Genomic DNA, 23,386 nt, shown 5'->3' on the forward strand with positions numbered 1-23,386 from the left:
ATGGTCATGGAGCTTATGTCATTTGGACAAATATTGGGAACAATATGAAGCAAATTTTGTCATAGAAGAGGAGTTCTTGGGCTCCATATTAATGATTTTAAAAGCATTTTATGTATTTTGGATTATGCAAAGATTGTTATGGATTTGTGACTTTGAAAGGAATGTGATATGATATAAAGAATAAATCTGAGTGATAAAGCATATTTTTCAGGGAATTGTGTGGAATTGTGGATTTTTAATGTATATTTTTGAAAAGTATTTTTGAGGATTTTTAAGAACATTTTTGTGGGGAAATCCCTTGGTTTTTTTAAATATTTTTGAGAGAAATCTGAATATGAATTTTTAAAAAATATTTTTGAGAGGAAATATCATGAATTTTTAAAGAGAATACTTGGATTTGGCAAATAACTTTGTAAAGCATATTTTTCAGAGCAAAGGTCCACGACATTTTTATACCCTACACCACAAGGTAGTCAGGGTATTATTTCTTATTTGAACCCTTAAACTCTGTTTTTGGTCCGTTTCAATACCTAAACATTTTGCGATCATTTCCAAAAGGAATAGACTTTTATTCTGACCTTGACCCACCTTCGTGAGGATCGGGTCATAATGGCGACTTGTGGCGTGATTAAAAATTAACATGGACAGACGGAGGGACATACAGAGTGAGGTAAAAACAAACTGAAAAAAAGTCAAACACCATAATTTTTATACCCTACACCATATTATGGAGGGTATATTAAGTTTGTATTTCCCTTTGTAACACCTCGAAATATACATTTCAGACCCCACAAAGTATATATATTCTTGATAAGCATAAAATTCTATGTCGATTTAGCGAAGTCCGTCCGTCTATCCGTCTGTAGAAATCACTCTAGCTTCCGAACGAATTGAAGTAGATTGATAAAATTTTACTCAATTGTATTGAAAATGGGCCATGTAGGTACACGTTTTGGTATTTTGATGATTTCCACGACAATATTCACCGAAAATTTTTCAAATTTGGTATTTGAAGTTCGTAAAGGTCGTACTACAGCCTATGACAGAAAATTGTCTGTGCAGGTTCACGTCTTTGTATAGCCTCCATATAAGGGTACTTCCCGATATTCGGTATTTTGATGATTTTAGCGACATTATTCAAAGGAATTGTTCCAAATTTCGTGTTTGAAGTTCGTAATAGTAATACTGCAGCATAAAACAGAAAATAAGCTATGTGGGTCCACGTCTTCGTATAGCCCCCATATAAAGGTACCTCCCAATATTCGGTATTTTGATGATTTTATCGACATTATTCACCGGAATTGTTTTACATTTGGTATTTGAAGTTCCTAATGAATACTACAGCCTAAGACAGAAAGTTGTCTGTGCAGGTCCATGTCTTCGTATACCTCCCCATATTCTGTATTTTAATGATTTTAGCTATATATATAACTAGCTGAATCCGGTGCGCTTTGCTACCCCTGTTGATTTTATATGCATTCAAAATTTTATTTACGAACATATGTTGGATAAAGAAAAACAAATTCAAAAATTAAAAAAAAATAAATATTGCACTAATTTAATGCGTTAATAAACAAAATCATTACAAAAGCAGTAACATGACATGCATACACGAAGGATTTGTCTTTTGGATTTATTTATTTCATAGCAAATACCAAGCGTGCAGGAAACTGCAATTTTTTTAAGTAGAGTGACATTTCTATTGCAATTAGTGAATTCGAGATAGCAACACAATAAGCGTATTTCAAATTAATTGTTGTGTTGTTTTTTAGTGTTAGCCTAAGGCGTTGTGGGTCAATGGTTCTTATTAAAATCATATCCCAATCTGATCCGATTTAAATACAATTTTAAAAAAATTACTTTTACACCAAACTCTGCCACACCTTTCATATTTCATTGAAATTGGTGCGTCAAATATGTGAAATCGGCCGAGAATATATATATGGGAGCTATATCCAAATCTTCACTAATTTCCAATTAATTTATCACATTTATTATTATAACCAAATTCCGCCACACATTCTGAGTTTCATTGGAATCGGTCATATATATCGTGTTTGGTGCATAATATGTATGAAATCGGCCGAAATATATATGTTAGCTATATCCAAACCTCAACTGATTTCAATATAATTTGGCAATTTTTTCTGGTGCCAGATTTTGTCTCTCTCGCTTTGGGTGCATAAAATATGTGAAATCGGCTGAGTATATAAATGGGAGCTATAATCAAATCTGAGCGTATTTGAATATAATTTGTCAAATTTATTCTTGTACCAAATTTAGCCACTCATGCCGAATTTCGTTGGAATCGGAAATACGTATCGTGTTTTGTGCATCAAATATGTGAAATCGGCGGAAAATATATATGGGAGCTATATCCAAATCTGAACCGATTTTAATATAATTTGACTAATTTATTTTCTAATCAAAATCCCGTTACATATTCCAAATTTCTGTGGAATCGAACATACATATCGTGTATGGTGCATAAAATACATGAAATCGGTCGAAAATATATATGAGAGCTATATCCAAATCTGAAACGATTTTAATATAATTTGACAAATGTATATTTCTTTTAATTTCCGCTACACATTCCAAATTTCATTGAAATTAGAGATACATAGCGTGTTTGGTGCATCAAATACATGAAATCGGTCGAAAATATATATGGGAGCTATATCCAAATCTGAACCGATTTCAATTTAATTTGACAAATTCATTTTGGCTCCCAATTCCGTTACTTATTATAAATTTCATTACAATTGGAAATACATGTCGTGTTTGGTCCAACAAATACATGAAATCGGCGGAAAATGTATATGGGAGCTATATCCAAAACTGAACCGATTTCAATATAATTTGGGAAATCAATTTTTTAGATAAAATCTACCACACGTTGCAAATTTCATTGAAATTGGGGATACATAGCGTGTTTGGTGCATCAAATGCTTGAAATCGGCTGAAAATATATATGGGAGCTATATCCAAATCTGAACCGATTTCAATATAATTTGACAAATTTATTTTCGGATTAAATCCCGTCACACATTCCAAATTTCATTGGAATCGAACATTCATATTGTGTTTGAGGCATCAAATGAACGAAATCGGTCGAAAATATATATGGGAGCAATTCAATACAATTCCGAATTTGAAAGATACAAAAGCTTTGGCATATTTAGTCCTTTGAACTTTAAATTGTAATTATAACCATAGGGTGTATGATTGAATTCTCCCATAAAAACTTTTAATTGTTGTGTGGAGCTCTACTAAATTAGCAAAGTGGTGTAGGGTATCTAAAAGTCGGCCCCGCCCGACTTTAAGACTTTCTTTACTGGTTTTTACTTTTTAATATGCATTTTTCATTTTGCTACAACAGCTACATTCATTTCAGTCTTAAATGAATCCAAAACAGCCCAAATTATTTTGTATTTAACAAATATCCCGTCATCACTCTCCACACCCACCCCCACCCTCTGAAAACTACCGAATCAAATTAAAAATGTTTAACCGAAATTAAGTTGCTGATATTAAGACAAAGATATCACCTGAACAGCATGGTCTTTCAAATGCAACATGTTCGAAATCATATTTCTATGAACCTCCGGTCGAATTGAATGCGCCGGACTGGATGTGCGCGCCACATATGAGTTATGCTATCAGAGTATGTTGTCAGCGTGTTGTGGCATGTGGCATGTCGAACTACTTGTCCTCCACCAACAACAACAACAACAAGAAACTCGAACACCATAGAATTAAGGCACAAAGCCATTCGATGAATGAATAGTTGAATGCAAGAAGTGGAAATATACAAAAATATTATTATAAATGACATGAAAATGATCTAAGCCATGAGATACATATTTCCATGGTGCATACATACATACATACATATCAGCTCAGCTCAGCTCAGTACATACAAGTAAGGTTGTGGCATGGCGTGGTGGCACTTGAAGTCATTTGGGTGTATGCTGCAACGGGCCACATTTCTATCAAATGGAACCACCAGCCAAACAGAAATATCTTAAATGTTTCGCCAACTTAGCCGGTTCGATGAATGCTCGAATCTATTGTTGCAAGTTGTTCGATACAGATACTGAATTGTAACCGGGCAAACGCCCAAAACATAACATGCCAGAAACTCCAAGACAAAAACAAAAAACCAAACATGAAAAACACAATTGAGAGAGTTATGTTGCAATGCCACAACAAATTGTATCTAAAACGCTGTCGAGACTATAATTCTTTTATAAGCAAATGGACAAACCGAAATCTTATATCGACAAAAATGCTTAAGAAAATACTTTATTTAATAAATTGTGTGTTTTTTTTTTTCTTGGTTTAGCCCAAAAGCCAAAGTGATAATGCAGCCAAGAGAGAGAACATAACAACAAAGCGTGAAAAATGAAGGGAAAATGGGGGCAGATACCGACAAACAAAAAAAAGGTTTCTGCATAACTAACCAAACAAAAAAAAAAAAACATTGAATAGAGGAACTTTCAAAAATTTTGAAATTACTAAACTATTTGCCTTTAGTGCAAAAATAAACAATTTTTTTGTTTGCTGTTATATGTAAAGCGCATACCAACAAGGTCATATTTAATAATTGCAACCAACGAATTATGCCAATTATTTACTCATTCATAGGAATGTACTCCCATTCCACTTGACATCGAATGGTTAAACCCCAAATAATGCTAATAATGGAAATTAGATGGGAAAATTAGGTCGAATATTATTTTGAATATTTGGCTTTTGTAGAGATTATTATTGAAAACAACTTTTTAAATAAACTGAGAAAGTTCAAACTCAAAAGGAATGTTTTTAAATATAATATTATTAAAAACAAGTTAAAAAGTATGTATGTATACCCCCAGATATGTACGATTATTTAAAATATGTTGACTTCTGTTATGATTATTCAAATGTTTAACCCCTAATGCAGTGGGGTCTGAAGGAATGAGCCAATATTGGCCATTTCGTATCGGACCTAAATAAATATGATATAAATATTGCGACGTGCTAGGTTTGGACTATCGAAAACTTCCTTCACTTTACATGATAATTTTTAGAAAATATTAACATTCCATTCTATGATTCTAATAATTAATACATATTAAAATATTGGTATGGGCTACATTACAAGAAAATCGAAAATTCATGTCCAATTTATGGAAAATCATTCTGGCGAAGAGAGATATATTTAGATATAGCAAGTTATAAAGAATCACTGACTTGTTTCGTATGACATATAAAAGTATAGAAAATTGGGACTCTGTGTGAGTGAGGCATCAGAAAGGGTTCACAGATATATATCATCTGCACAACATATGTTTGTATGTGTGAAATCTGAATTATTTCTCTTTCTTTGATAGTTGTGTTTAAAATCTTGAAACCTATGTGGGGCAGGTAGCAAATAAATGGTCCGATCTCTACCATCTTTATAACAGATCTTGTGTTGATGGAAACATTGGGATGTACCAAGTCTTGAATGGAATCGGATGTCAATTTCGCTTTTAATGAGCTTCATGGATATTCAAAATTTTGAGGAATGGTCCGATCTCTACGTTTTTTTAAATATTGAGATGTGTAAAGTCTAAATGGAATCCGAAGTTAACTTCGCGTTTTATGGGCTTAATGGATATTCAAAATTTCGACCTTTTGTCGGGGAGGTACCAGAAGGAGTGGACCCATATATTCCATCTTAAAAGCCGATCCTGGGTTTATAAAAATATTGGGATGTGTAAAATTTAAGACAATCGAATTCTTACATCACATTTTATAAGACGTACCAGAAGAAATGGTCCGATATTGTCCATTTTCTCACCAGACCTAGAACTGCAAAGTTGGAGCTAAATCGGATTGTCGTTTCTCTATCTGTGCAAAAAAAAAAAAAAATGTATATATATATATATTTTTGAAATATCGACCATTTGTAGGGGGAAGTACCAGAAGGAGTGAACCGATATATTCCATCTTAACACCAGACCTTGGGTAAATGTAAATATTGGGATGTGTGAAATTTGAATACATTCGGACTCTTACACCACATTTTATGAGAGTTGTAATTATTCAAAATTTTGACCATTTGTGGGGGAGGTACTTGATGGAGTGGACCGATATTGTCCATTTTCACACCTGACCCAGCACTGACGAATTTTTTTATATATTATCTTTCTGTGCAAAAAAAATTGAAAATTTCCACCTTTTACTGGGGAGGAACCAGAAGGAGTGGACCGAAATGGCCCATCTCCGAACTCGATCTAAGTTTAACAAAAAAAATTACAATGTTCCAAGTTTGGATCAAGAATTATCGTGCGCACCAGTCAGACAGACAGATAGACGGACGGACGGACACCCCCAAATGGACTCCAAATTTTCTGAAACGGATTTGGTCCAAAGAGACCTAGGGTCTAAAACCGTTATTTCGACAAGGAAACTTAAGATAACGCCTTGAATTCCCAAATGAGGTCTTCTTATTCTATGAAACTATAGTTCATATTTACAGGGTGAGATGAAAAAACTGCAACCAACTTCAGACTGCTGTCATTTCTAAGCCACTCGTCCGATAGCTGTTAAAATTATTACAGTGACAGCTCATTATACTGTTTACAAGCGCACAAAAGCATTTTGGTGAGGATTTTCTTGAATAAAACGTTATTCGTGATGGAATTCAAGCGTGATAGTGCGATTTCTTTATATTTGGATGCAAAACCACAAGTGGCTACCGTTAGAGCACTCCTGCATTTAAATGTGAATAAATCTTTTGTCTCGTACCATCGCTCGTTACCGTGATACTGGTAGCGTAGTCCGATGTCAAGGAAGTGGACAGAAGAAAACAGTAATACCAGCAGAAATGGTGTGAAAAGTGAATCGAATCACGCGTCGCAGTGGCCGAAAAATGGTTTGTGAGATGAACATATCGCAATATTCCATTCGCCAAACTTTGAAAAATGACCTCGGGGTACAGCCATTGAAATTCCAAAAAGTGCAAGAACTTACACCACAACAGAAAGAAAGACTCAAAAGAGCTAAAGAGTTGTTTCGCTGTATTCACATCAGAATAAATGCTGAATATTATCGCGAAAATATTCTGGAGGGTGTATTAAAGCCTTGGGCATGCAACATTTTTTCCCGAGACCTTGGACATTGCACTCAGCACGCCCCAGGCAACCTAGAATTGTTACAAAATTAGGTTCCTCGCTTCATTTCCAGCGCTCAATGGCCACCAAAATCTCCGGATACCAATCCGTTGGACTATGGTGTCTGGAGTATTTTGGAAACCAACACTACCAAAAAAAAAAAATATATATATATATATATATACTAAAGTGTCGATTACTTCAAGCAAGCATTTCGCCGGCAATGAACCAAAATACCGCAGAGCAACATTTGGGCTGCGTGTGACGGTTTCATTGCCCGTTTGAAGGCTATAATTCGTGCCAAAGGTGATCAATTCCTACAAATCTAAACTTATTCTAAAATTTGATGCTATTTCCGACATTTTTTGCTTTCATTCAATAAAATTTAACAAAATGTAAGAATTATGGCGTTTGACTTTGTTGCAGTTTTTATCTCACCCTGTATAATTGTAGGAATAATGTTTCCACTTAATAAACCTCTGGCTGTCAAATTGTTACAATTTGTCTAACATCTTCTAAATACATAATATAAACCGGTATTATTATATGGAATAAATTTTGCACCACAAAACTTCACACATTTAAGATATGACGAAAAAAGCAGCAATACCGACACGCCGAATCTGTACCAGTGTTCTTTTGACGAGTGATTAAAACTATTGAACATCAAAAGTAGCAAAAGTTAAGAGAAATATATATAATAAGAACACTTGCTTATACCTGCTGCTCTCTGCTCTTATTAAGTACGAATCATTCTACATACAAACTGCAATAATTATATGATTTATGACTTAATTTACTATCCTATTTGAATATTACTAACAATCGCCAGTAAAAATATGTTTCCACTTACTTAAAAGCATGCAAATTTTGAATGCCATGCAGTTGGAAAATATTGTTGCAAATTGTTGCACTGCAAAAGATTTGTGATTGGAATTTCAAACACACAACGGTATACATATGTTAATATGCCCCTGATGTCTATGTCGAAATAGAATTTATCCAATTAAAGTTTAGTTTTTTTCATTTTGGTAGAAATATACAATGTTGCTTAAAGTGACAGGCTATGTTATGATTAAAATATGTCAAATCAATTAAATTCACATTGGAGTACGAAGGAATTGGGGAAGGAAGACCGAAAAGAATAGCTGTGGGTGCCGTACAAGTTTAGAAGTTTACAATAAGTGAGATATATAGCACACAGGATTTATATAATATAATATTTAAAAAAAAAATAAAACACTTCAGAATTAGTGGCTATATCTGGCTCTTTATTTTTAAATAAGGTTGTATATATTTAGGGTTTAAAAAAAAAGAAATACTACATATGGAGAAGGTACAATTTGTTCTGGGAAGGGGTATAAAAAATGAATAAAGAAAATTACAGAAAAATTGCGTACTTATACGCTTTAGCAAGTAATAAAGTGTGTATTAACTTTGTCATTTTATTTCTAACTCCTCGTAGTACTTAATCAAGTTCAAAACCAGTAAGGAAAGGTCAAAAGTCGGGCGGGGCCGACTATACATATGATACCCACCACCACTATGCATATTTAGTAGAGCTCTCGTAAAAAAGGTTTATATTATATTTCTGAGCTCTATGAGATATTTGATACTAAATATTATTATTGTAGAGTGCATTATCCGATTTAATTTTTTAATTAATTTTAAATACTTGCTTCTAGGTTAATTTTGGTTGGAAGTGCAAAATTGCACTCCATTTGGGTTAATATTAGCCACTAAGTGCAAAACAAAACTGAAATGAATGATAAACATGTGTGCAAAATTTTAGCCTTCTATCTTAATCCGTTCGAAAGATAGCGTGATTACAACAGACAGACGGACATCGCTAAATCGACTTCAGAATCAGGAATTAATATATACTTTGTTTGAACAAGAATATATATACCATGTTGGGTCTGCCATGAGTATTTCGATGAGTTATAAACGGAATGACAAAGTTAATATACCCTCCATAGTATGGTGAAGGGTATAGAAATCCGTAGAAAAATATCATTCAAATGAAACCCGACGAGTTCCTTCCTATTTAGTGAGGATTAGGCGATAATTAAGACCGGAAGCGTGATTACAAATTAACATGGACAGGCGGACGGACAGACATACAGGGTTGTCCATATTCGACGGACCCATCTGGCAACGCCATAACTTTTGACAGAGATGTCACATCGCTCAATGACATACCGCGTTTGAAGCGTCAGTCCAAGCAGATTTTTATCAATACACGCACGCGAGCGCTCTGAAATAGTTGAAATTTACATTCAACAGAAGAAGTCAGTTGTGAAAACTCAACGTGCTTTTAAAACATTAAAAAATGTGAGAAGTGCGCCTTCTAAGAACACCATTAAGCGTTTATACGAAAAATTTTCGACTGGTAAGGCTCTTTCTAATCCGAAGAGGCCATATAAAAGTCGACCAAGGCGATCGGCCGAGAATATCGCTGCCGTACGAGCCAGTGTTGAGAGGTCCCCAAGAACATCCCAAAAACGCCGTTCTCAGCAGTTGGGCATGGCTCGGTCCGCATTGATTTGCATTCGTTCCCGTACAAAATTCAATTGACGCAAAGAATGTTGCCTGCGGACAAGCCTTGTCGATTGGAATGGGCCCAAAGGGCCCAAAGGTCCGTCGAATATGGGCAACCCTGTACATAATATGTAGGGTATATTAAGTTCGTCATCCCGTTTGTAACTCATCGAAATAGTCATTTTAGACCCACAAAGTGTATATATTCTTGATCAGCGTAAAATTCTAAGACGATTTAGCCATGTCCGTCCGTCTGTCCGTCTGTTGTAATAACGCTACAGTCAAACGAATTAAGAGAGGGAGCTAAAATTTTGCACAGATCTGTCTTTTGTCTGCAGGCAGGTCAAGTTCGAAGGTACCCCCTGATATTCGGTATTTTTATGATTTTAGTCACATTTTCTAATAGAATGGTCTGAAAATCCACACAAGAAGTTCCTTGTGGGTACTTTATCTCTTGGAAGAGAATTACCTATATAGGTCTACGATATCGTATAGTCTCCATGTAACGGTACCCTCTGATATTCGGTATTTTGATGATTTTACCCACATTTTTCAACGGAATTGTCTGAAAATCTACACAAGGAGTACCTTGTGGGACTTTATACCTCGGAAGAGAATTATCTATATAGGTCTAAGATATCGTTAGCCCCCTATATAACGGTACCACCGATATTCGGTATTTTAAAGATTTTAACAGAATTTTCAATGGATTTTATTTTTTTGAATATTTTCTAATTTGTTCCAAATGGTGGAGGGTATTCAAAGTTCGGCCCGGCCGAACTTACTGCTTTTTTACTTGTTTTTTAATCACGCTATCTTTCGAACGAATTGAGATAGAAGGATAAAATTTTGCACACATGTTTATATTGCTAGTAGGCAGGTAAAGTTCGTAAATGGGCCATGTAGGTCCACGTCTTCGTATAGCCCCATATAACGGTACCTCCCGATATTCGGTATTTTGGTGATTTTAGCGACATTATTCACCGGAATTGATTCAAATTTGGTATTTGAAGTTCGAAATGGATACTACAGCCTAAGGCAGAAAATTGTCTATGCAGGTCCACGTCTTCGTATAGCCCTCATATAACGGTACCTCCCAATATTCCGTATTTTGATGATTTTTGCGTCAATGTTCACCGTAGTAGTTTCAAATTACGTATGTAGAGTTCGCAATGGGAACTACAGTCTGTGACAGAAAATTTCCTATGCAGGTCCAGGTCTTTGTATAGGCCCCATACATCAGTACCTTCTTATATTCGGTATTTTGACGAGATGTCGTATTTGAAGTTCCTAATGGAAGCTACAGCCTGTTACAGAAAATGATCTATGCAGGTCCAGGTCTTCGTATAGTTCCTATATAACGGTATCTCCCGATGTACGGTATTTTGATGATTTTGGCTACATTATTCACCGTTTATTTCAAGTTTCGAATTTGAATATGGTAATGGATTGTGAAAAAAAAAATGCCTATGTAGGTGCACGTCGTACAGGCCCTAATATAACGGCTATATTCGGTATTTTTTAAATGTTAACAGAATTTTTGCCGAATGTTATCTTTTTCGAAAGTGTTCAAATTCGTGGAGGTTATTCAAAGTTCTGCTATTTTACTTGTTAGCTCTAATTTAATAATCTACTGAGTGTTTCCTGTAATTATTTGTTGTGCTGTTCAGTATAACTTAAATAGTTAGAATGACAGGTCAATATTTTGCCTTGGGTATCCAAAAAAAAAAAAACAGATTGGCGTTAAACGTTCTGTATTAGAACCAAGAATGCATAATTTTGACCTTCTGTTTTTTTTTTTTTTAATTTCCTATCATCAATGCTTTTGCGGCCTTCAAAGGTAATCTTGTGACAAAAAAAAAAAAAAAAATCGATTCAGAACGACCACATAAAATTTTATTACACACCTAAACATTACCAATGATTCCAATAATTTGTCAACTCAATTAATTGTAGATAGCTAAGAAAAAACCCATCTTCTCTATTAATATAATTTTAAGTACTAATCAATTTTATTAGATAAACAAGTAAGCAAAGGATATAGACGTGCGGGGCCGACTATGTGATACCCTACAACACTACAATATGTTAGAAGCCCCCTCATGTCCAAATCCATTTTGGAAGATTTCGCTTTTGAAATTATGTCACGGAGTACTACCCAGATATTACCCTTAGCTTTTTGACCATGGACATTTTCCAATATTTATGCACTCCGCCGTGCTGTTAGTTTTTGTGGTCCATTTTACGGCTAAATATAATCCAATGGTCATCCAAAATGCTAGAATTCTTCACTATGTTTAACTATCTTCTCAGTCGTCTCGATTGGCTTCAATTGTTATATCATGATTTTTTTTCTGTTTTTGTTTTATTTGAACCCATAAATATTTTGCGATTATCTCCAATCAATTTGGCTGTATTCGTTAACGAAATCAGCATAAAAAAACCAGAAGTTCGCCTTTTGTGTATTTCGGATATCGCATGTAAGTAATATTAGTATTTTTTTCACACAAAAGTAGTGGTCCATTCTAACCGCTGTCTTAAATTCTAACTTCATGCAAGATTTCGTGTCCTTTGGTTTCAATGTGTGACCTTTATAACGGCTGCTAAATCAGGAACATTTTGAGTTGCTGGTCCATTTCAACCCCTAAATATATTGCGGACATCTTTGAAAACAATAGGCTTAGCCCTTCTGAGCCTAACCCTACCTTTGTCAAAAATTTCGTGAGGATCGAATGATAATTGCAATCTGTGCATAAATAATAACCCCAACCTGTGTAGTAAAGTGCAAAAATATTACAAAATATACACTTTAATATTATAAGCCAAATTGACAAAATCGCATGCGATAAAAAATATGAAAAAATAAAAATGTCACAAAATACTACAAAATCTATATCAGCATCATTATTGGTATCTTTTTATGTGATTTTTTTTAGATTTTATACTTTTATGCCAAGAGGGCATTCTAAATGTACAAAATTTGTCAAAATCGCTCCAGCCATTCTTGAGATATAAGCATTCTAACTGACATCCCCTTCTTTTGTATATACACATTGTATATATTTTGCTATATATAACCGATATATTTACGATCGGCATCTACGTAACGGTCAGAATCGACCTGTTCGTCAACTTCTGATTTCGCCGGGATTAAAAATATTCGCGGTTTAATGGTAAATTTGACTTTTATTTAACACAAATGTTGTGGCCTATTTCACCCACTAAATGTTACCCGATGACCATAAAAATTGGAAGGCTTCTGCCCAGCCTTAAGCTCTAGCCCCACGTTAACTTGGTCTATAAATGTGACCTGTAGAGCACCTGCAAAATCAGGAAATTTTTCAGTTTTTGGTCCATTTCAACCCCTTAATATTGTGCTATCACCTCCAAAAGAAATATGGTTCTATTCTGACCTTAACCCCACCTACATGTTAAAGTTCGTGAAGATCGGGCCATAATTGCGACCTTTAGAGTGATTACAAATTAACATGGACAGACGGACGGACGGACATACATAGCTAGATCGACTCAGGTCGGCGAGCTAGGAAGATCCATATATACTTTCCTATGTGGGAAACCAATATTTCGTGGTGTTACATGATTTTTGGCCCAATCAAACTTATAATACCGCCAACGCATAGTGTTGTAGGGTATAAAAATTGCATTTAGAATCCAAGAAAATTAGATTGGCATCTATAAGAACGAAGAATGCATAATTTTGACCTTCTGTTTTTTTTTTTAATTTTCTATCTTCAATGCTTTTGCGGTTTTCACAGGTAATAGTGTGACAAAAATATTCGATTCAGACAAATGCACAAATCTGGAAATGTTTGGTACATTTGTTTAGATTTTATTATTTTCTCCATAAAAATTAATTCCCATAAATAAGCGAAGAGCAAATTTATCTGGTGCATGTGTCTTAAGTCTTTTGTTTTATTTAATGTATTTTCAATTACCTTTAACTGTGTGGCAAAATTTTAACTTTCCATATTGTAATTTGTCAAGCTCATATTATTATTAAGATTAAATTTTATTGGTACTTTTTCAAATATATAGGGAGACGATGGCCCTTTACTAAATGTCTTGCAATTAACTTTTCATATGCACACCCTCACAATCGCCATAATGTTCCTAAGAGTTTTTAAAAATTGTATTCATTTGATGTTGTCCGCCTTGCCGGTCAGAAAAATTACAAAATTTCCGTATCAATTGATGTTTTCCATTTGCAATACTCCGCTTTACTTTGCTTTAGTTTTGATTTTGTTTTGCATGTGTGTGTGTGTGTGTGTTTGTTTGACTTTATTTTCTTATGTATTTCAATTACTTAATAAAAATTCTTATTATTAGTTATTCTTTTATTTTTTTTTTGTTTTTAAGAAAAACAAAAACACAAACTTTTTTGTTTTTTTTTTTTGTTAATGATTTTCTTGCCGCCAAGAAACAAATCGCTGAAAAAACACACATTCTTGGGTGTTGTACACTGATTTGCTTTTGATTTTTATTGGCCTGGCTTTATGCAGTGCCGTTTTTATTCTGTTCCGAGTTTCTTTGCTTGTTCTGCTCATGTTGACTTGGGCGCTCTACTTTTGGTTGGGTGGTAAGCTAATAGATGAGTGTGTGCGCATGTGCACCACATTTTTTTTCGTTGGGGGCTTTTATTTTGCATTTGATTGTTGCTAATCTATATGGGTAGCAGTGGAATTGTCGATTGGGTGTTTTTTCCTCTTCTGCTCAACTTGAAAGCTGGCGCTGCAGTTTCTGTTGGCCACCACAAGCAAACATACATATGTGTGTTTGTGTGTGGCAGTATCGGGTGGAATAATATTTTTTTGCTTTGCTTTGCTTTTGATCTCTTAGTGGTGTTGCTCATGTTGTTGTTGTTGCTCTGGCTGTTTCTTTGTGTCTTTTGATTTTGAATTTGTGCTCTGGTTTTGTTGGATTTGTAAATTGATGTTGGTACTCTGGTGGTGGTTTGTTTGTTTTGGGGGTATATATTGGCGCTGTTTGGCACTTGTCAGCACAGTTCGTTAACAGTCCTAGTCGCGATTCTAGGAGGTTAAGCCCACTGAGCGTGTGTTTAGTTTCAAAACAAAAATAATTTCCCATCTAAGGAAAACCAACGAAAACAAAGGACATTGTGTGCCGTTAATTTAACAAAAAAAAAAAAAAAAAACTTGTGATTCTAATTCTTTAAGAACTCTTTAAGTGTGATTTTAATTCTAAAATAAAAAAATAATAATCATGAAAGTATTTGTAAGTAAAAAAGGACAATTACAAAAACCGAATTTATATTAAAGAAAAAAATATTTTAAAATTAATAAGAATTAAAGCTATTTCGCAAGCAAAAAGTTAAGGAGTAAATAGTTTGATTTGAAATTATTGTGAAGGTAGTGAAGTGAGCCACGAAATCCATAAGGATAATTATATATTTTCTTAAACATCTCGGGCAAGTAAATGATTGGTTTGATTCAAAATTTGAGCATAACATGATAATTTCCTACAAAAAAAAATCGCGTGTGTTAAAAAAATATGTAATACAGGATCTTCTTCAAGAAATTCAGAAAAATGGTTTTAGAAATAATAGTTTATTTCAATTAAAATAATATCGCATATTGAGAATTATCTGATAAAAAGCAATGCTTTTAAACTTTAAATTTATGTCATAAAATATGTGATAGTCAAGGTTTTCTGGAAAGGTCGTTATTACTTAAACGCCATTGAAATTCTCAACTTCCACCATGAGAAAAAATTACATTGTAACAAAACCGTTTCAAGATGATGAAAAAAGTATTTTAAAGCACATAAAATCAGACTATAGATTGAAATTTGTAAGATATGAACATATTTTGTAAATTGGTCTCTAGCCTTTAGGAATCCTAGCTATTTTGGTTATACGTTGTAGTGGGCTGATGAAGCCCATCTTCAATATCAAATCTAAACATTCGTTTCAATTTTCAAATTTTTTATTTTATTTAAATTTTCAATTTTTATTGAGAGATTATTCTTAAAACGTGCTCTTTTGAAGCTCTAAGCTAATTTTATTCCATAAATACAGATAACACACAACAATAGTTTGAATAAAAAATAAATATTCTAAAATTATGCACGGATAGAGATCTATCAAAATCTTCAAAATATCCGCTATATAAAAGTTCTGATGTTCATTTTCAAATATTCTTCGAAAATCCCAAATTAGAGCCTTAAAAATAGTAGGTATTTGTATAAACGTATTAAATAAACTACAAAGATGTAGTTTGAATCACACTCTGATATGGTTCGATTTCGATTCTGAAAAATATTTGTTAAGTGTTCTAAAAATAAAAATAGGTTATGAAGGTATTCTGAAATAAATGGCGCCCAACGCAGGCCTAAATTTAAGTTCCAATATAGCTAACTAGCCCTTGATTTTCTGATGTAGATTTTGAGAGATTTTTAACGACCTTTCAAGAAGTTTTCTAATAGTAGCTCTAAGCTACCTTTTTCGGCAATAATGTCTTAAAAAATATATCCACGATTTCTAATGTGACAGATCTGTTCTTCAAAAGTCCCTAAATGGTGTTATTATCTTCTTGATTCCTAAAAAAAATATCAAAAAATTACTATTAGTGCTTGAAGGTACTCTACTGAAAAGGTATACTTAAAAAATTGCATACAACTCATGAACAATGATTATGTTTCATTGCTAAAATTTAGTTATATTTATTTATTGATTGCCGGCAGGACGGTACAGGGTGATAAAAAAAAACTGAAGCAAAGTCAAACACCATAATTTTTACATTTTTTTTTAAATTTCATTGAATGAAAGCAGAAAATGTTGGAAACAACATCAAATTTTAGAATAAGTTTAGATTTGTTCGAAATGGTCACTCTTGGCACGAATTATGGCCTACGGCCAATGAAACGTCACACGCTGCCCGAATGTTGCTCTGCGGTATTTTGGCCCATTCACGGCGAAGCGCTTGCTTGAGGTAATCGACACTTTGGTATTTTTAAGTGCGAACCTTGCTTTCCAAAATACTCCAGACACAATAGTCCAACGCATTGGTATCTGGAGATTTGGTGACCATTGTGTGCTGGAAATGAAGCGAGGGACCTCATTCTTGGGTGGGCCGTTCTGGTTGCGATGCTGCTGAGTCCTGTTGGAATGTTCAAGGTCTGCGGCCAAATTGTTTGCGTGCCCAAGACTTTAATACACCCTCCAGAATATTTTCGCGATAATATTTGGCATTTATTCTGATGCCTCGGTCGATTAATACGAGTTTTGGTGGCCAAACGAAGGTGCACATTTTCAGCTGACCTTTTGGCAAGTAAACACGATCATTTTGTTTGTTTACAAACTGCTGGACAACGAATGTTTTCTCAGCGGAGAAAACCAAATCCGGCAGTTCACCACTTTCGGCCAAGCCAAGCAACTCTTGAGCTCTTTTGAGTCTATTTTCTTTCTGTTGCGCTATAAGTTCTCGTACTTTTTTGGAACTTCAATGGCTTTACGCCGAGCTAATTTTTCAATATTTGCCGAATGGAATATTGCGATATGTTCAGGTCACGAACCATTTTTCGGCCATTGCAACGCGGGTTTCGATCAAGTCGCTTCTTTATTTTTCGAACCATTTCTGCTGATGTTGTGATTTTCTATTTTTTTTTCTTCCTCGACGTCGGGCTACGCTACAAGTATCACGGTAACGAGCGATGGTACGAGACAAAAAAGATTTATTCATATTTAAATGCTTGGGTGCTCTAGCGATAGCCACTTTTGGTTTTCCAACCAAATATAAAGAAATCACACTATCGCGCTTGAATTCCAACACGAATAACTTTTTTTCTGGAAAAAATTTCACCAAAATGCTTTTGTACGCTTGTAAACAATATAATGAGCTATCACTGGTATAATTCTAACAACTGTCGGATGAGTGGCTTAGAAATGACAGCAGTCTGAAGTTGGTTGCAGTTGTTTCATTTCATCCTGTATAAGGCCTAACAATGACAGATTTAAAAGTTATTTATTTTGGTTTTTTTTTTTTTGTTATTTTAAAATAGTCTTGAGTGGCGATTTTTGTGCCACTACAGAATTTGATTCGAGTTGGAGTGAATATTTTTACTGAAAGCTATTTTTATGAAAAAAGCTTATTCGCAAAATGGAGTTCTTTAAACTACGAAGCGAATGAAGCCTGTCGATTGCCTTAGAGAAACACTCCATCATTATATTCAAAAAAATGGCCCAAAACCACATTCCTGATTACACCAGGGTGCAAAAATTATTGTTTTTATATCAATTGTCAATTTTTCAAATAAAATATTTGATACATTTTTCAATAAACAAGAAGACTATTCCATTATGACTCAATAATCGGCCCCTCGCGCATTTCAATAATCCACTATGGTCCATGCTGCCTATTTGAATGCCTTTTCACCAAAAGTCATAACTTTTTCGGTAGAGCAAATGTTTAAAAGTGGCTACTAATGAAGTCTTGGAAATAATTAAAATTGAATACAATTATCTGCAATTGAGACGCGAATATCAGGAATATTCAATCTTTTAAATTTTCTGGACAATATGTATTCTATTAAAAAATATGGCATACATTGAAAAAATGTTCCTTTGTACCGAAATTGGGACAATAACATCTCACGAATACTCTACAACGATTTCCGGAAATTAGTCCACCAAAATAACAATCAAAACGGATAAAATCGCAATCGTTTCCATTACATGTTCACAAAAAAGCTGTGTGAAAATCAAAAGACTTAAGACACAAACATTACTTAGTTTCTCACCAAAACCACGCAATCAATCATCAAACAGCCATGAGAGGGAGTAGTATTTCTTCATATGTCAAGGCCTATCCATTTGAATGCCTTGGTAGCCCAAGTCATAATGTTTACTATAGCAAATGGTAAGAATATGGTGATAATGAAATTGGGGAAAGAATTGAAATTTAAATGGATTGTGGTTGGAATATCGGGAATATTCAATGATTCCAATTTTTTTGCCAGTATTGTATTCTATAAAAAGTATCGAAAATGAAAATATTTGAAAATGTCTTTAAAAATCAATTGCAATATTCCATTCTACCGAAATTGCCATCGAAAGCTTGGCAATAACTTCTCGCTAACATTTATAGCAATTTCATTAAATTATTCCACCAAATCAACAATCAATAAGAACGAAATCCCATTAGTGTCCATTACACTACAACCAAAGGCGGTGTGAAAATCAAAAGATTTTGAGACACATACTTCAATTTTTTCCACCCAAAACCACACACAATCAATCATACAATGACCATGAGAGGGAGTTGTATTACTTCATATGTCAAGGCCTATGATTTTTTTTTCAATAAAATTAAAAATTATTCACATCACAAATTGGAAACTTGAACCAGACCTCAAAAAAAATCGGTGGTGATCAGTGGTAATGTGACACAAACAAAAGACTTAAGACGCGAACTTCATATACAATGTACTGCCACTGGCTGTTGGATGAGAACAAAGACTGTTAAGGCTCTCCCTCCCCCCGAGAGAAAAAAAAACCACAGAATCGCACCAAACAGAACCACGTATGCAATTTAATCTTCTAGTAAATCTTTTCTGGTGCATTCGTACTAAAAACTCCCACGAATCTTTTGGTGAGCAATTGCAAGTCCATTATTAAATGGAAGCATGGCAAAATGTTAATAATTGACTAATAAATTGAATTCATAATGCCGGGCAATAAAACATAAAATATTAGATATTATAAATTACTCAACGAAAGAAATAATAAAACGAAGTGGAGTAATAATTTTGTTTGGCCACAATGAAAGAGCAACAGCATAAAGAAAAGCCAATGAAAACTCTTTGTAGGATTGCTCAATAATTTATGGCCATCGGCTGGCCAAAGTAAGTGAAAAGCCAGGCAAGTGGCATAATCGAAGCATAAAAGCACAGTGAACTGGTGACCCAATATTAAGCTTGCAGAAGAGTAATGTAATAAATGAAAATTATAGTGATTTTGCTGGTTACACCATGTAACAATTTTCGGGCACATATTGATCTCCCCTCTGTCGCAGAGATATATTTCCACTGCACTCCAGTCTTGGGCAATGCCAATAAACCATTGCAAGCCAGACATTATGTCTAATCATTTGTATAATTTTTTGTTTGTTTCAATCTTTTGCTTGGCAATTGACTTTTAATTTATGTCCACAGCTAGCTAGCAAGGCAGTCAGCCAGTTTCAGTTTGGCATGCGGTTTCCGAGCTTGCCCATTATCTGTCATATCATTAACTTGTCTACACTGGTATCTTAATTATTGAAATAATTTTGTTTTGTTTTCATTTTTTTTTTTCAAATCGTTTTAGATCATTGCAACAGCCCTGCTGGTGGCCACCTGCTCTGCCTCATATCATGGCGCCGTTTCAACACAATATGCCAGCTTGGATCCCCACAGTCATAGCTATTCGTATGGCTATTCTGATCCAAATTCGCAAAAACATGAAACACGTTCACATGATGGTGTAACGCATGGCTCATATTCCTATGTGGATGGTCATGGTCATGTCCAGTCGGTACATTATACAGCTGATCCTCATACGGGCTTCCATGCCACCGGTACAAATTTGCCCAAGGGACCCGCACCTCTGCCCGCTTTGGCTCATGCTGCTGCCTATGATGGTGGTCACTATGCTGCCGGACATGCCTATCACGGACCTTTGGCCCACATCACATTGACTCATGAAGGTGTACCCCACGATACTCCCGAAGTTGCCCATGCCAAGGCTGCCCATGCTGCTGCTTATGCCGCTGCCGCCGCTGCTGCTGCCCACAGTGGTGATGGTGGTCATCATCATTTGTACAAACGTTCATTGTGGGGAGGTCATGCCGGCTATGCCCATGTTGCTGCTCCCGTTGTCTTGACCCATGGTGGTGTTCCTGTAGATACTCCCGATGTCCAGGCCGCCAAAGCCGCCCATTATGCTGCCCATGCCAAGGCTTTGGGTGCTGCTGGCCATGGTCATGGTGCTCCCTTAGACACTCCTGAAGTTTCCCATGCCAAGGCTGCTCACTTTGCTGCCCATGCCGCTGCTCGCTCTGGCCATCCCGGTGCCGCTAGTCATGCCGTTGCCGCCCATGGTTTCCACATTCCCGTCATCCACAATGGTGTACCCGTCGAAACTCCCGAAGTCCAACATGCCAAGGCTGCCCATTTTGCTGCCGTTGCCAAAGCTGCCGCCACTGCTGGTCCTGCTGATCATGGTGATGATGGTCACTACGACGGTCGTTGGGATGGTGATCATGCTGGCGGTCATGGTGGTGCTCCCTCACACTATGCCACATCGGCCCATCACACACCCGCCGGTCCCTATCACGGTCCCCTGCACATTCCCGTCATTCACAATGGTGTGCCCGTAGAGCCAGCAGAAGTACAACATGCCCGTGCTGCCCATTTGAATGCCTTGGCCGCCGAAAGCCATAACTCTGTCGGCCATGGTTACTACGGTAAATGGTAAAAAGTGGACGAAACTGGAGTCAAACAAAGAAAGCAAGACAGAAACCCTAACAACCCCTTAACGTGATGCCACTGATTTTTAATAGAAGCCCATGGAACTGATTTTAAACGAAGGATGTCTATAACGAAAAATGGATATTATTTCTAATATAAATACTCTCTTACCACTTAGGAAGTTTAAGTTTATATCTCTGCTCAAAGAGTAAGGCAGAGAACACAATTTTCTAGTTTTCAATTTACACCGGTCTCTCGACATTTTCTCTTAATTTCTATATTTTTTCCTCCTTTCAACTTTCTTCTGAAACTTAAAAGAAAACACACGCTCATTTCTCTTGTGAGGAGAAGATTTTCAACAAACAAAGATCTTGCCCAAGAGAAAGCCTCTATCTCTCTATTTTTCTCTATCTTACCATTTCTGTTAATTTATCACATTCTAGCCACTGAAATGTTCCCATACTCTTAGGATTCTTGCAATTTGTCCATACTTCAAGCAGCTCATTCTCCAAATAGTCACCTTCATTTCACTCTCTCTCTCTCGCTCTCTTCCCCTCTCCTTTGAAAACAATCACAATGGTCTCTTTTATAAAAAAACAAAATCTTGTCACTCGATCTAACCACCTCTATCCATCTATGTAACTTAACTCTATAGACTTCCTACAACCCATTCTAACAAATGTAAATGAACCTTATGATCTTGCCACTGCCCTGAAATCGGATACTGACAATCTTTTGATTAACCCACTTATGCCTCACCCAAAATACGGCACCTTGAATATTGACGTTTTGACGACGAATTTTAAGTTTAACGAATTTAAATACTCACTCACCTTTCACCTCTATCGCTCCAAACATTTCTTTCCGTCTTCAACGAAGCATATAATAGCAAACATAAAATGTTGTAAATATTTTAAATATCAGAAAATGTAAAAAAAAAAAAAACAAATAAAAAAAATGAATTTATGTATTTTATACATTGTTATATTATTATGTAATGAGAAACAGCATGCAAAGACAAATAAACTGATACGAAAAAGTATTTGAATAAAAAAAGCAAACTAATGTGAGTTTTAATTTATAATTGGGATTCTGAAGGAGATTTTGGAATATCAGACGGGGCCAAGGGCCGATAAGTCCCATTATTATAATGATTTTAATATTGAGCCGAAGAATTTTGGGAAAAACGACAGATTAAAGAGCCACGATTGTCTAAAATGTTAAACCTTTGTGATGCCGTTATCATCAATATTATTATATCTTGCATTTGAATATATTTCGGTACCATAAAATACGCATTTAAAATCAACACTTTCTTGAGTAGAAAAGGATTTTTATCAATCAAAATGCGAAAAAAAAACTCCTAATAACAACCCTCAATCAAAATATAATTGCAGCAATTTGTAGTATCCATTACGAACTTGAAATACCAAATTTAAAACAATTCCGGTGAATAATGTCGCTAAAATCATCAAAATACCAAATATCGGTAGGTGCCGTTATAAAATAATATAATATCCATTTGAAATTTTAATATTCATTATGAACTTTAAATACCAATACCGATAAATAATGTAGTTTAAATCACCAAAATACCGAAAATAGGGAGGTACCATTACATGGGAGCTATACCAAAACGTTACCCATTTTCAATACCAATACCAATACAACCTACTTTACGTTTATCAACCTACTTTATTTCGTTTGGAAGCTAGAATGATTTCCACAGACTGACCGACATCGCTAATTGAATTTTATGCTGATGGTCTAAAACGTAAATTTTGATGTGTTACAAATGGAATGACAAACTTAAACTTTCGATCTTCGAAATTTGGAATGGAGGTGGGGTTATGGTCAGAATAGAAGCCTAATTCTTTTGGAGATGATCGCCAAATGTTTAGGGGTTGAAATGGACCAAAAACTGAAAAATTTCCTGATTTTGCAGTAGCTATACAGGTCGCAATTATAGACCAATCGACTCGGAATTTCGTATGTAGCTAGAGTTTAGGGCGGGGAAGAAGCCTACCAATTTGGGTGGTCATCGGATAATATTCAGCGGGTAAAATAGACCATATCTTTTGTATTGAAAAAATTAAAAAATTTTCATTAAACCGCGAATATTTTAAATCCCGGCGAAATCACGAAGCCATGACAAGGTTACTTCTGATCTTTACATTGATGTTAACATCCAACAAATCGGATATATAGCAAAATATGTG

The 23,386-nt window shown here is 35.1% G+C and overlaps 1 protein-coding gene across 1 annotated transcript; it reads left to right on the top strand.

Moving 5' to 3' along the window:
* Window positions 1-14,697: 14,697 nt before the first annotated feature.
* On the top strand, window positions 14,698-21,769 carry LOC101900952 (histidine-rich protein PFHRP-II). The gene is made up of 2 exons (XM_005177969.4): window positions 14,698-14,939; window positions 20,026-21,769. The coding sequence occupies exons 1-2, from the start codon at window positions 14,928-14,930 to the stop codon at window positions 21,172-21,174; spliced, it is 1,161 nt and encodes a 386-aa protein (XP_005178026.1). The 5' UTR covers window positions 14,698-14,927; the 3' UTR covers window positions 21,175-21,769.
* The last annotated feature ends 1,617 nt before the right edge of the window (window positions 21,770-23,386 follow it).

This window comes from Musca domestica, unplaced genomic scaffold (assembly GCF_030504385.1).
Source record: "Musca domestica strain aabys unplaced genomic scaffold, Musca_domestica.polishedcontigs.V.1.1 1, whole genome shotgun sequence".
Classification (NCBI taxonomy): domain Eukaryota; kingdom Metazoa; phylum Arthropoda; class Insecta; order Diptera; family Muscidae; genus Musca; species Musca domestica.